The following is a 14196-nucleotide window of genomic DNA, read 5'->3' as shown; positions in this document are numbered from 1 at the left end:
TTTTTTTGGTTTTTCGAGACAGGGTTTCTCTGTGGCTTTGGAGCCTGTCCTGGAACTAGCTCTGTAGACCAGGCTGGTCTCCAACTCACAGAGATCCGCCTGCCTCTGGCTCCCGAGTGCTGGGATTAAAGGCGTGCGCTAGATTTTTACTTTTTAAAAGACAGGGTAGCCTGTCTCTGTGTAGCCCTAGATGGCCTGGGACTCTCTGTGGACCAGGTTAGCTTTAAACTCAGAGATATCTCTGCCTCTGTCCCATAAATGCTGGGATTAAAGGTGTGCACCCCCATGCCTGGCCTGTAGTCTGTTCCTAAAGAATTTTCTACTGCTTTTTTTTTCTTTACTTTTTATGCTCATGAGTGTTCTGCCTGCATACATAGGTCTGTGTACCACTGCATGCCTGGTGCCCACAGAGGCCAAAGGAGGGCATCGGATTCCCTAGGACTGGAGCCACAGATGGTTGTGAGCTGCCATGTGGGTGCTGGGAATCAAACTCAGGTCTTCTGGAAGAGCAGTGAGTGCTTGTAATCACTGAGCGAGCTCTTTAGTGCCGTGTCAAATTATCCTGTGGGGAGTAGAGGATGAAGGAGCTCACTGCATGCATGTGGGGGTCAGAGGACAATCTGCTCTCTCCTCCACCATATAGGTCCTGGCCATCAAACTCAGTTTAGTGACAGGTTCCTTTACCATCTCACTAACCCTAAACTCCAAAAAATGCCAGGCAAGGCTGTCCATGTCTGTTATCCCACTGCCTATGAGTTTGAGGACAGCCTGGGCTCCATGGTGAGGCCATGTCTCAAAAGCCAAAGACCAGAGCAGGAGAGATGAGATGGCACAGTGACCGAGAGCACATACTGTTCTTCCAGAGGGTGTGAGTTCGCTTCCCAGCACCAGGCTGGATGGTTCACAACCCCTATAGTTCCAGCTCCAGGGCATCTGATGCCTTTGGCTTTTGAGGGCATCAGCACTCACCTGTACACGTACACACACACCACAAACGCACACACGTGTGTATAAATATAAAATTATTTATGTATTTATTTTTGACAGGGTCTCACTATGTAACTGCCTGGAACTCACTATGTAGATCAAGTTGGCTCAAAACTCACAGAAACCTGCCTGTCTTTGCCTCTGCTGGGATTAAAAGCCTGTGATACCTGGTAAAACAAATTTTAAATCTCATCTTTTATGGATCCTTCCCTCCTGGATTTCTGCTTAATGAGCAGAACATTATGCTGTTCCTTGCCAGTTCCCTAAATAAGTAAATAATGTGTGTACAGACATACATACATACATACACACACACGTGTGTTGGGCCTGGTGGCACATGCTTTTAATCCCAGCACTCAAGAGGCAGATGAAGGCAGATCTCTGTGAGTCTGGTCTACATAGTGAGTTTCAAATCAGCCAGGGCTACATACTAAGACCCTTTCTAAAACAACGACAAAAACAATACCTCTTTTGCTTGCTCTCCATATATGTATGTGTACACTTAAAAATACTAAGATTTATGTATATGAGTGTTTTGCCTGTATGACTGTGTATCATGTACACACTTGATGTCCAAGCTCAGGAGTCAGATTCCCGGGAACTAGAGTTATAGATGATTGTGAGCGTCCAGGGTACTAAACCTGGGCCCTCTGCAAGAGCAGCAGTGCTCTTAGGCAGAGCCTTCTCTCCAGCCCCAGCCGTTGCTTCTTTCAAATCTAAATTTGTATTATTGTTGAGTACGGTTGCTGTGCACTACAGTGCGCGTGCAGAGGTCAGAGGAAATCTTTCTAAAGATGGGTTTCCTCCTTTCGCTGTGTGATCTGGCAGTGACACTCAGGTCATGTGAAGTGCTTTAAGCTGTTGAACCATTGCGATGGCCTTTATAGCTAGACCCTGAGTTGTCCCTGGCCCCTAAGATGCGGCTGACACAACAGTGGTCCTTACCTGCCGAAGAAAGGAATGCAGGCTTGCTCTCCACTTTGCTTCATGCACGGTGCACATGCTCCCAGCACCCATGCAGGGCTCCTAACATCCAGAAACTGCTCCCAGCTGAGGCAGACAAGCCATGAGCCTTTAACAGAATACGGTACCACCGCCTTCAAGATTCATGAAAACAAATGATGCCTCCATGTGTTGAAATGGTCCCCAAAGGTAGTGGCACTAGCAGGAGGTGTGAGGTGTGGCTTTGCTGGAGGAAGAGTGTCTCTGTGGGGGTGGGTATTGAGGTCTCCTATGCTCAAGCTACACTTCCCGTTGCCTGTATATCAAGATGTGAAGCTCTCGGTTCCTCCAGCACCATGTCTGCCTGCATGCTGTCATGTCCCACCAGGATGGCAATGGACTAAACCTCAAGCTGTAAGCCACCGGTTAAATGTTTCCTAAGAGTTGCCTGTCATGGTGTCTCTTCACAGCAGCAGAAACCCTAACTAAGGAGTGAGCATTCGGATTCCGGATGTTTGGGCTGGGGCGTGACTAGCCATTCCCCCTTTGTTTTTTGAGGCTGGTTCTAGCTACCTACCAGTCTGACTGGCCTTGGATTTATATTGGCTCTTCTGCCTCTGTCTCCTAAGTGTTGGGATTACAGTGCGCACTCCCACACCTGGCTCTACCTCTGAGCTGCTCCTTCTGAGGACAATGGCACGCTGTGGCCTCCCCTGCCCGAGCTAATGGTGTATGCTTCGTTGTGTGGCTGCGGGAGTCCATTCTCTCTGTGAAATGGGTTCCGGCAATCACATTTGAGTCCTCAGGCTTGCACCTCCACCTGCTGAGCCACTGCACAAACCCCCGTCATGTCTTTCTTCACAGCTCAGAAATGGAGATGTCTCTGACTTCAGGACAGAGAGAGGGGGGGCACCTAATAAAAGCAAGAGTGCATTTCTCTACTAGTGAGGCTATGCAGCAATCTCTCCCCCTGCTCAACAGTCTAGCCACATAGCCTTGGCTGGCCTGGAACTCACCATGTAGACCAGGCTGGCCTGGAACTCACCATGTAGACCAGGCTGGCCTGGAACTCAGAAATCCACCTGTACAACTCTGGATCATCTCTAGGTTGTTTTTTTTTTTTATTATTATTATTTTGGCTTTTTGAGACAAGGTTTCTCTGTGCAGCTCTGGCTGTCCTGGAACTCACTCTGAAGACCAAGATGGTCTCAAACTCACAGAGATCTGCCTGTTTCTGCCTCCCAAGTGCTGGGATTAAAGGTGTGCGCCACCACTGCCAGGTGTTTTTGTTTGTTTTGTTTTGTTTGAGACACTGTCTTGTGTTAGCCCAGGCTGGCCTTGAAACCACAGCAATCCTCTTGGCTCAGCTTTCTAAGTGCTGAGTGTACAGGCATGCATCATGCCCAGCTTGGAGTTATTTGTGGTTTCATTTAGGAGATGTTGAGTACTCTGTGCGTTTGATACAAATGCAATGTTTTGCTTTTCAAATTACTATCTGTGGCTGCTGAACCATAGATCCATAATACAGAACCATGAACATCAGTTAGAAACAGATGGGATGTTGCACCTTTAAGGGTGCGGCTCTGCTACAACCCATAGTGCCTTGATACACATAACGAACAGTAAGCTCCAAGGTGCCTTGGCATCTATGAACCAGCGCACAGGCTTCCGCATCCCAGTGTTCCTTGAAGAAAACCAGCACCACTGGCTCATGCGTTCTTTATTCATTTGACAAATACAGGAAGAAAATCTGCAATCATTGTCAAAATTATATCTTTCCAAGAGTTTGAAAGTATTTATTTAAAAAGTTATATTCACAGTCTGTTATGTACAAATCATTACCCATAGTAGGGGAAGCCAGGCAGTGACCATGTGAGAGAAAAGAACACTCTGGAAAAGCTCACCCTGGCACTTGCCTTCCACAAGTATGCATTTGAATAGAAAGTGCGTTCAGGGATGCCCTTCCTGCTGTGCAGGCAAGGGTTAGCACTACCTGGCAGGGTCAGAGGGGCCCTGCATCCCGAGAGGCACATTGCTACCCCACACTCCTGGAAATGGCTTTGACATTCAAGAAAGGGTTCATTTCAGCACCAAGATGGGCTTTGCAATATGCAAATTATGGTTTCCTATCAGATGTGGACTGATGAGGTGCAGAGGACCCTGAGATGTGGCAGCCTGCGGGTATCTAGCGGGCACTATCCACGAGGGCTGGGAAGAACAAAAACCGGTGCCTTTTTCCTTTTTTAAAACTGCCTGTGCTTGGATAATCTAAAGACACGAGAAGATGCCAGGATTGCTTCTGAACTCGAACTTAGCAAGATATGACACCTATTTCCATCCTGAGGGTGGAAGCAGATACCCAGCTCCTGAGCTACCCTCAAACTGAGCATCAAGGATCCAAGGGGGCTCGCTGAAAGAACGGATTTCTGAGGGAATGACGTCACCTTATTGATAGCATCCCTTTTGTGAGCCTCAGTGGTCAAAAGTCTCTTAACTGAGACGTCAAGACGTGTGTGGGATCTGGGGATGTAACTCCTATAGAGTGCCTGCCTATCACGCACACGGCCCAGTTCAATCCCCCACACAGAGTAAACTGGTCACAGTGGTGCATGTGGGTAACCCAGCTCTTCAGAGCAAGAAGCGGAAGGGCTGAAGTTTAGGAACACCCTCAGTTATGCAATGACTCTGAGGATAGCGGGGGCGGGGGGGGGGGTTCTTTCAGAAGGGACAGGGAAGTGGAGGGACGAAGGCAGGGAGGGAAGAGGGCAAACAAGGCTCTGGCTCATCTCTGCAGCCTTCGACTCCTGTACCACGCCAAGCACACAGGATACTGAACAATGCCTGCATCTCAGCTGTTCTTCCAGGGTGAGGTCACAAGTGGTCAGCAATGTAAAGCCTTGCTCTGGGGGTCGGAGACATCGGAGACGGAGACTTACTTCCCTTACAGGTCTGACCATGGAAGACCTTGTTTGGCAGTTTAACAAACAGGATCAAGAGCACACACAGGGCCAGCAAGATGGCTCAGTGGGTAAAAAGCATAGGCCTCCCAACCTGAGGACCTGAGTTCAAGTCCTGGTACCCATGTGATGGGTGCAGAGAAGCAACTGCTGTTGTTTATCCTTTGACTTCATGAGCACATGCTCTATGCCTACACACACATTAAATAAATGTAATGTATATATTATATACATACATGACTCAGCATGACAGCTCATGTCTGTGTGATCCCAGTACTTGTAAGGTGAAAGCAGAAGGATCATAAATTTGAATCCAACCTGTGCTTACACAGGAGACCCCATCACGCACACACACATTGGCTTAAAACCACAGACAGGACAAGCAGCAAACACTTGGGCGCCTATCGCAAAAGGACACTAAACTCTCCAGCGGAGTTTAAAAACAAAACTGCTCCTCTGTGGTGAAGTTCACAGATTGCTTTTGGCTTTGTCCTTTGCCCCATTTTTTTCTCTTTTTTTCCTCTTGGAGAAATGTTGTCATTGAGAGTAAAAGCTGTGGCCCCAGGACCCCTCTAGCACAGCAGATTCAAAAACAGGAAAGAGTCCTTCTTTTCCGGCCAACTGCAGCTAGCATTCTGCCCCCAAATGCTGTATCCTATAGACATCAGACCTGAGCCCCAAAGCTACTGTTTTTCTCCCCACCAGTTTTCCACTAAGCAGGTTGGATTCAGTGACTTTATCCCAGGTGCGGCTTGCAGCCACTCCTCTCCTAGGCTTAAATACCCACACACAAACACAGCCTGGATGGACCCCTTATCCATGAAAGACAACGAAACACTTGGACCCTTACACAAGCTGCTCTGGCTGAGAGCCACAAAAGCACCTTGAATCAAAAGGCTGTGACTTCCATTCTGCTGTCCGGGCAAAGGGGGGGTAGTGAGATGGCTGGGCAGCACCTGGTGGCCCGAGTCTGAGCCTCAGCACCCGTGTGAATGTAGAGAGAGCTGAGATAGCACAGGGCTCATCTCTGACCTTCATGTATGGGCTGGGGCATGTGCGCACAATAATAAAACAGTACCTTCTACCCAAGTCCCTCTCTTCTCTTGTGTGGCTCCTAGTTTTCTTCTCATTGGCTAAGATGAGCCTGAACCCAGGGCCCCAAGGGTGCTAAGCGCCCTGTGCTCTACCAAAAAGCTACATCCTCAGCTCTTATGTGTGCACGTTTGTGGGGTTCTGTTCTCTGGAGCCATCACCTTGCTTTTTGACACAGGGCCTTTCACTGGCCTGGAACTCGATGAGGCTAGGCTTGCTGGCCTTACCAGTGAGGGATTAGGCCTGACTCCTAAAGTTGAATTCTTACTAGACTTGCCCCAGGCTGAGTTAGCCCATTAGTGGAACACTTGCTAGCATGCCCCAAATGCCAGGTATGATCAACTGTGCCCCCTCCCACACGCATGTACACACACACACACACACACACACACACACACACACACACACACACACACTACTGTGACCCAAAAGAATAAAGAGAAGCACAAACTGGCTCACAGGCTAGTCTGGGAGAGAGCTAGCAAGCACTTCTTGACCCGTTTCCAAGTTTTTCACATTGCCCAGCCCATCTCCTGGCTGAGGCCACTGCCACACACCCATGGGACTCCTGCTCAGTCTGTGCATGCTGCCAAACTGCCCCACAGCACCTGAGCTCACCTGTGACCTCCGTAGCACAGCCTCGGCCTTCACACCCGCTTGTGTAGTGAGTACACTGCCCCACGGCTGTGGGAGGCCCCTGCCCTTGGTGACTCCAGGTTTTCCACAGCTAACCAAGAACCAGCTTTTTGCCAAACTCTTGCCTTGTTAGACACAATTGGTTCATGAACTGAGAAACTACCGGCATTGGACATTAATTCAAATTCTGTAGTTTTATTTTCTTTTCCAATGCTGGGGACTGAACCCGGGTCTTGCTAGACAAATATTCTACCACTGAGTTCTACCCCAGTCCTAGTTTAAACTCTGACCCTGGCAGAGGGTTGCTGTGACAGAAGAAACACAAGGCCGGAGCACTTCACCAGCCAGCCTGCGCTTTGATCCTGTCTGCCTCCGAGGGGTCAGATGATGGCCAGGCTGCAGCACTGACTGCATCACGTGAGGTCAGGACCCTGGGTTATCAGGGTCATTTGCTACCTCCCAGAGCTGGCCTGTCTGCTGTCAAACAGAACTGCTGTGGGGACAAGGGAGGGACAGAGAGAGAAGCATCAGGGGTGAAGTAAGCTCGCAAGTATGTCTAACAATGAGGAGGCTGTGGAAAATCCAGAACTTACTTGAGGAAGACAGGGTACTATTGAGCAATAATTCCATAACTTCCAGAAATTATAAACTTTGGAACCTGAGGTTATGACTCAGAATAAAGCAACCCCAAATTCGTCCAGACTGGCCTTGGGGAGAAGCGCAACCACAGGTGATAATGAGTCAGTGCTTGAGAACAAAAAACGGTCAACACCACAGATGTGACAGGAAAGGGAGTTTGGGGGGTGCCCTTATTTAAACTTACAAGTGGGCAGCAAAAGAGCCTACGAGTGAGGCCCAGGCCCAGTGTTCCCTCCTCACAGAACCTCTGGACAGTGCAGGATTCAGCTAATATAGGTTTTATTTCCAACATGGTGGAGAAGATGGAAGTTCTGCTTGGTTCACACCACTTCATTCAGCCTCTTGAGGGTTCCCAGTGCTGGCAAAATCTCCGTGCCCAAGGGTCATACACAGGCAGAACACAACTTCTTGGTCCAGCACATTTGCTTGTCTTTGTCCCTCAAATCTGGTAGTATTTGCACTGAGGGATATCTGCCCACTGCAATGATGAAATGCTGGAAGCCGTTTTCTGTAGACACCTCCTTCCAGAGTCCAACAATGCAGGTGGCCAGGGAACTTGGAAGGAAGCTGCAAAAGTCCAGCTAGAGTCTTGACTTCGTTAGATAAGGACAAGGGAGAGTCACGTATGTCCTCCTCAGGTATTTAATAATCAAAGAAGAAACATCCATGGATTCTAACTGTAGATATGCTAGATATAAAATTGATGGAATGCAAGCTGGTCCATAAAGGGCTGCACGAGATAATCCGTGGCAAAGTAGAAAACCAGCCCAAAGGTGATGGAGATGGGGAGAGCTGGCAGCGCCTTCTTGAAGATGGCGAGCAGTAGTAAGGTAAGGCACAGGCCCTGTGGGGATGGACGGATGCACACTCAGGACCGACAGCATGCCACACACAACTGCTCAGTACCTCAGGCAGTGGATACTCTCTTCAGTCCTAACTTCTACAACAACTCTCATGAAATCTGGAGTCAGCAAAGAAAAACATAGCTTCTGGAACAGAACCTTATGGTACACGCCAGCTACGCCAGAGGCCAAGGCTGGATTACCTGAGCCCAGCCTTGGCACCACAGTGAAAGCTGGTTCAAGAGAAAGGGAGGAAAGAGGACATGGGAGGGGATGAGAGGGAAGAAAATCTGTACTGGCGATGCCCAGGGCCTTGTGCATGCTGAGAGTGACCCTCCCTGAAAATACAGTTGCTGCTTTTTTGTTTACTTATATACACAGCCCAGATAGGCCTCAAATTCTAAATTTTCCTGCCTCAGCCTCCTAAGTACCAGGACCTAAGTGTGCACAATGCCCGAATTAAATAGATTTTTTTAAAAAAGACCATCACATACAACGTAGGCTGGCCTCAAATCAAGCTCCAGGACAGGCTCCAAAGCTACAGAAAAATCTTGTCTAGAAAAAAACAAAATCAAGAAGATAAACTCTTATTATATGGCTTAGAATTTAACCAGGCAGAGAGCCACCTGACTTTGCTTCCAGAATACCAGGGTTAAAGGTGTATACCAACACACCTAGCTTTCTAAATTCTGAAAGCCACAGGCACTATAAACAAGATGGGATCCTGTACTGGGCCAGCCTCTCTCGCTCCACACCTGCCATCCCAAAGCAATCCTGGCGGATGAGTGTCAGTGTAAGAGCACTGAGCACTGGCTTAGCGCACAGACTGGGAGGCCTAGCTGACTCCCACCTACGCTGCCAGGCTCTCAACAAAGCGTCTAAGAGGTATAATTTCCTGGAGAATTTTTAAGAACTACTCAAAACAAGGTAGTTATTCTATCTCTGGATGGGACAAAGATGAGCACGGGACTGATACCAAAAGCAAGTGTAGAAGAGCAAGTGCACGATGCTGCAGCTCACGAGACTCAGCAATACACTTCTCCGCAGACAAGACACAGCTAGGCTGGAAACAGCAGGCAGTTTTAATGTGTGTCCAGAGTGAAGAACTACTCAGGTAGGGTCTAATTATCCATTTTTAAAAGCTTCTCAAGGGATTGGAATTCTCAGCCTATCTGGAATCCAAAGAAAATTGTTAGGGCCAGGGCGATGGCTCAGCAGGTAAAAGCACTGCCACATAAGCCGGACAAGCCGAGGTGGACCCCAGAGCGCATGTGACGAGCAGGATGTAGTGGGCACTCCCTGTGGTCCCAGCACTCCTATGGGGGGTGGGAAGGGGAGACAGGAGGGGAGGCGGGGGGGGGAAGGGGGCCAAAAACTGCAGTGGCCCTGCCCCAGGGGAAGGAAAGATCCAGCTCCCCAAAAGTTGTTCCGTTAAACATTTTCCGCAGTATATGTGCATGAACATAAAAGGAAATTTATCCTAAAGTTACAGGGAACTCAGCGTCTGACCTATCTTTGCCAGGATACACTTACGATTAGTATGGCCACAAAGCAGGCTATGGTTGTGTTCCAGTCTCCGCTGGCCGTGGCTGAAGCTTTACCAACCAGAACACTGTAGAAAATGAAATCTCCCAATCCAAGCTTTACTCCCCCTAAAAAAAGAAAGATTAAAGATAAAGATGTAAGAAAGTTTGTCATTCTTTCCTATGCTTTTTTCCCCAGACGGTGTTGTTATATAGCCCCGGTTGGCCTTGAACTTGTGAACCTACTGCCTCTGCCACTCGAGCCCTAGGACTACAAGTGCGTGCCACCACACCTAACTGCTATGATTTCATAATTCAAATTTATGACCCCAAGCCAGGCGTGGTGACATGCATCTACATTCTGAGCCACTTAGGAGGCTGAATAGGAGGACAGCTTAAGACCAGGAGTTTGAGGTCTGCCTCACACAGTGAGACTTCATCTCAAAAACCAAAGCCAAATGAATCAATCAAAACACACAGTACCTCAGTATCAGTAAACAATATTCACAATTCAGGCTTCCGAAAGATTTTTTTCTTTATCTTCCTTTTTTTTTACATCAGGAATTTTAGGAGTCCCAACCAATCTGCTGTCCCATCTTAACAACCACAGAAACTGAATTAATAACTCCTGACTTTTACATAAAGCCTAGCTCACAGCCAGAACTTGCACCGCGGAATCCCGACAGGACCTCATATGCACCTGACAGGTTTAGAGGCCAAAGGCTGACACCTGGTGCCTTCTTCAGTTGTTCTGCATCGTAGTTTGGAGACAGGGTCTGCCACTGGCCCTGAGACTGCAGACCCTCCTGTCTCTCCCTCCCCAATGCTGGGATCACTAAAGCTGTACTGATCTTTTTTTTTCTTTTTTCTTAAAATGTGGTGTTGGAGATCGAACTCAGGTCCTCATGCTTACGTGGCAAATATAGAATAAGCTATTTCCCCTGAACAATTCAATGCACTCTCAAGAGATGGATAATACAGTCACTCAAAGTAACCCAAGGCTGCAGACAGAGGTGGCACACGTACTTTCCTCCGGGTCTTCACTAGTCAGGACACTGCCGGAAAGTTCCTGGACAGCAGCTCTTGACTCAGGAGTGGAGCGGTGAGGCCCCAGGTGACTGTCCCTTTGGGCTTCCCATTCCTCACTGAAGCCACCATCATCGGTCCCAGGACTAGTGTCCTGTGTCTCCCTTTCTGCTCCTTTAAGAGAGAAGGCAGCAATTAGAATTCTAATACTTAGAGCCATTTCTTTCATACTCTAGAGTGCAGAATCCTGGTTCAGGAAAGCACAGCCAATTAAAACTCTACAGATGAGGAACTGTGACTTGGCACTGTCTATGAGTGTTGGCATCTCCCCTTTCTTTATTCTTTTTAAGGAAGGAAGGAATGGCTTCCATCTTCCCTGCATGTAGTCTGGATATAATGCCCAGCACTGCAACTGTCATGACCACAAGGAGAGGTCAAAGGTCGTGGAGCAGGAAATGGTAAAGAACCTGCACTCCTGTGAACTGTAGCACAAACTCTAGTTGGTCTTAAGAATAAAAGCCGTGAGTCAGATATAGGGGTTAATGTTTTAAGATCAGAGAAGCAGAGAGGCAGCCACTAGAGAGCTCTTTTACCTCTACCGATGCTCAGACCAAAGGGGTGATCCTGTCCTCCAACTGTCTCCTCAGACTGCAGGGGAATATTGAGCTCCTGTTCCCTCCCACCTGAAATTCCTCTCTCCACCCAGCCAGATCACTCCTGTCTCCACCTCCCTAGTGCTGGGATTAAAGGCGTGTGATCCCAAGTACTGGGATGACCTTTGCGTGATCTCTGTTTTATTTTAGACAGACTCAATCTTGTATAACCCAGGGTGGCCTTGAACTCACAGGATCGCTCTGCCTCTGTCTCCCAAGTCCTGGGATTAAAGGTGTGTGCCACCACTCCCTGGCTTCTAGTAACTTACTTCTGCACTCTGATCTTCAGGCAAGCTTCATTTATTAAAACATGAACAAAATATCACAACAGTGAACACCACCAGGGAAGGTACTGTCCAGGATTCTACCCTCAGAGCTTTAGACAGCACTGGGCATACACCCAGTATTAAGTCAGCATTTGCTGAAAGAATAAAATCTCAATATACCAAAAATACAGTCATATTCATAATATACAGTGTGCTGGATGGGTCCATGTCAACCCGCCACAGCCAGAGTCATCAGAAAGGAGGGAAACTCAACTGAAGAACCGCCTCCATAAGATCGGGCTGTGGGCAAGCCTGTGGGGCATCTTCTTAATTAGTGATTGATTCAGGAGGGCCTGGCCCATTGTGTGGTGCCATCTCTGGGCAGGTGGTCCTGGGTTCTGAAATGAAGCAGGCTCAGCCAGCCATGCAGCTCCCCTCCACGGCCTCTGCATCAGCTCCTGGCTCCAGGTTCCCGCCCTGACTTCCTTCAGTGATAAACAGTGCTGTGGAAATGGAAGCTGGATAAACCCTTTCCTCCCAAGTTTCTTTGGTCATGGGGTTTCTTCACAGTAATAAAAACCCTAAAACATACAGTCTTTTTTTCTTTAGCTCAGTATGCCACCCAGACTTGGGGCTGGAGAGATGGGTTTGGCTCTCGGCACTCAATGGTGGCTCACAACCGTCCATAAGTCCATGGGATCCGAGCCCTCTGCTGACCTCTGCAGGTCCCAACCATGCATGTGTACATACATACATGCAGGCAAAATAGTCAAACACATAAAATTAAATATATCTACATATGTATTTTAAAATTAGGCTTCTAATAACCATTTCCAATACTTCCTCTCCTGCTTTGATTTATTACTCCTCAAACGTCACCTTGTGCTGCTGCGTCCCCAAGAAAATGAGGTCCAACAGCTTTGAGCCTCAGCTGAGCTCCCAGCACCATCTCCTCTCACAGCCACCAAGATGCACTCTTTTGCGTCTGTAACCAAACAGCAATGCTACCAAGGCCCACTGTTCTTCTCTTAACTATTTTTCCTTTTTCCCCCAACTTCCAAAGGGTAGCCTTTCCTTTGTCTTTTTAAGAAATTTTCTTTCTGCTTTACTTTTACACCACACTATTCAATTCTTTTAAAAATTATTTATTTATTTTTATTTTATTTGCATTGGTGTTTTACCTGCCTGTATGTCTGTGTGAGGGTGTCAGATTTTGGAGTTACAGACAGTTGTGAGCTGCCATTTGGGTGCTGGGAATTGAACCTGTATCCTCTGGAAGAGCAGTCAGTGCTCTTAACTGCTGAGCCACCTCTTCCAGTCCCTGTTCTTCAATTCTTTCTGACACAGCTTCTAATTGATTTTCCTTACTGTCTTCTGTAGAATCCAGCCCTTGGTCATCACCATTATCCGTCCACTGAGTACTTAACCGTCTTAATGTGGGCATCACCTCACCTCTCAACAGACAGTCCGTTACCCTGGGTAAGCTGGAGAAGAGTCCCTGACCCCACCCCCCTCTTGCTGACAGGCTCACACTATAGTCAAAGGCTGAACTGACAATCCTCTTGCCTCTACCTCCAGGCTGAGATTACAGATGTTCTGACTAGATTAAGGTTCTCATTTTTATCTATTTGGAGGGTGGGCGAGAAAGAGAGAGCTTTGTTTTTAAAATATACACATTAATGGCAGCATCTCAGTCCAGTGTGGACTGGTGGCTTGGCAAGTATCTCAGCTCCTTAAATAGTTCTATGTAGGGGCTGGAGAGATGGCTCAGAGGTTAAGAGCACTGGCTGCTCTTCTAGAGGTCCTGAGTTCAACTCCCTGCAACCATATGGTGGCTCACAATCATCTGTAATGAGACCTGGTGCCTTCCATGCCAACATTACATTGTATGCTTAACAAACAAACAAACAAACAAATAAATAAATAAAAATAGTTCTATGTGCATTTACGGGGTGGCCAGTTTTTCTAGGAGATTCTGTGACGTCTGTCATTGTCACACATCCTCAAAGCCCAGGGCTTCTCAAATGGCAAGCAAGTGCTCTGTCCTGAGCTCCAGCAAGGAGAGTATGACCAAAGGGAAGGTTTAAATCACTGCTTCATAACCTCAACTAGTTATCTACAAATGACAATGAGCCTGTAAAACCAGGACAGTTAGCAATGAGTGTCACCTACTTTGTGTGTTATACTTGGGGTTTTTGGGTACCCTTCTTTGGGCTTCTGGGTCTCCTTCGGCCATGTTCACCAGCCACACCATTGTTGCTGTCGAGAAAGACAAAGTTTCTGGTGAGTTCTTACAGCCCAGGACACTGAGCTAGCAAGCAAAAGGCTGTTACTTCTGCAGCCACTGGTCTGTGATGTCACCCAAATGTTAAACAATCAGAAGTAACTGAGGGTTAAAACACGGTAAAAAACTGCAGGTGAAGGAACAAATATAACCTAGTCTACAGAGCAAGATCCAGGATAGGCTCCAAGGCTACACAGAAACCCTGTCTTGAAAAAACAAACACAAAAACAAAACAAAAAAACAAAAACAAAAAATGAGAAAGGAAGGAAGGAAGGAAGGAAGGAAGGAAGGAAGGAAGGAAGGAAGGAAGAAAGGAAGGAAGGAAAGAAGGAAGGAAGGAAGGAAGGAA

General features: G+C 47.6%; 1 protein-coding gene across 2 annotated transcripts in view; it reads right to left on the bottom strand.

The window, feature by feature from the left end:
- Nucleotides 1–7515: 7515 nt before the first annotated feature.
- Nucleotides 7516–14196, bottom strand: part of Psen1 (presenilin 1) — a 52528-nt gene continuing 45847 nt past the window's right edge. For both annotated transcript variants that reach the window (XM_005343311.2, XM_013346699.2), the window contains exons 9-12: nucleotides 13736–13822; nucleotides 10645–10818; nucleotides 9629–9747; nucleotides 7516–8097 (exon numbers count right to left, since the gene is read on the bottom strand). In XM_005343311.2, coding sequence (XP_005343368.1) covers nucleotides 7942–8097; nucleotides 9629–9747; nucleotides 10645–10818; nucleotides 13736–13822 — 536 coding nt within the window. In that variant the 3' untranslated portion in view covers nucleotides 7516–7941. The remainder of the gene's footprint in view (nucleotides 8098–9628; nucleotides 9748–10644; nucleotides 10819–13735; nucleotides 13823–14196) is intronic.

This window comes from Microtus ochrogaster, chromosome 1, assembly GCF_000317375.1.
Source record: "Microtus ochrogaster isolate Prairie Vole_2 chromosome 1, MicOch1.0, whole genome shotgun sequence".
Taxonomy (NCBI): domain Eukaryota; kingdom Metazoa; phylum Chordata; class Mammalia; order Rodentia; family Cricetidae; genus Microtus; species Microtus ochrogaster.
Note: the sequence above shows the minus strand (reverse complement) of the source record. Positions and strands in the feature narration are given on the sequence as shown.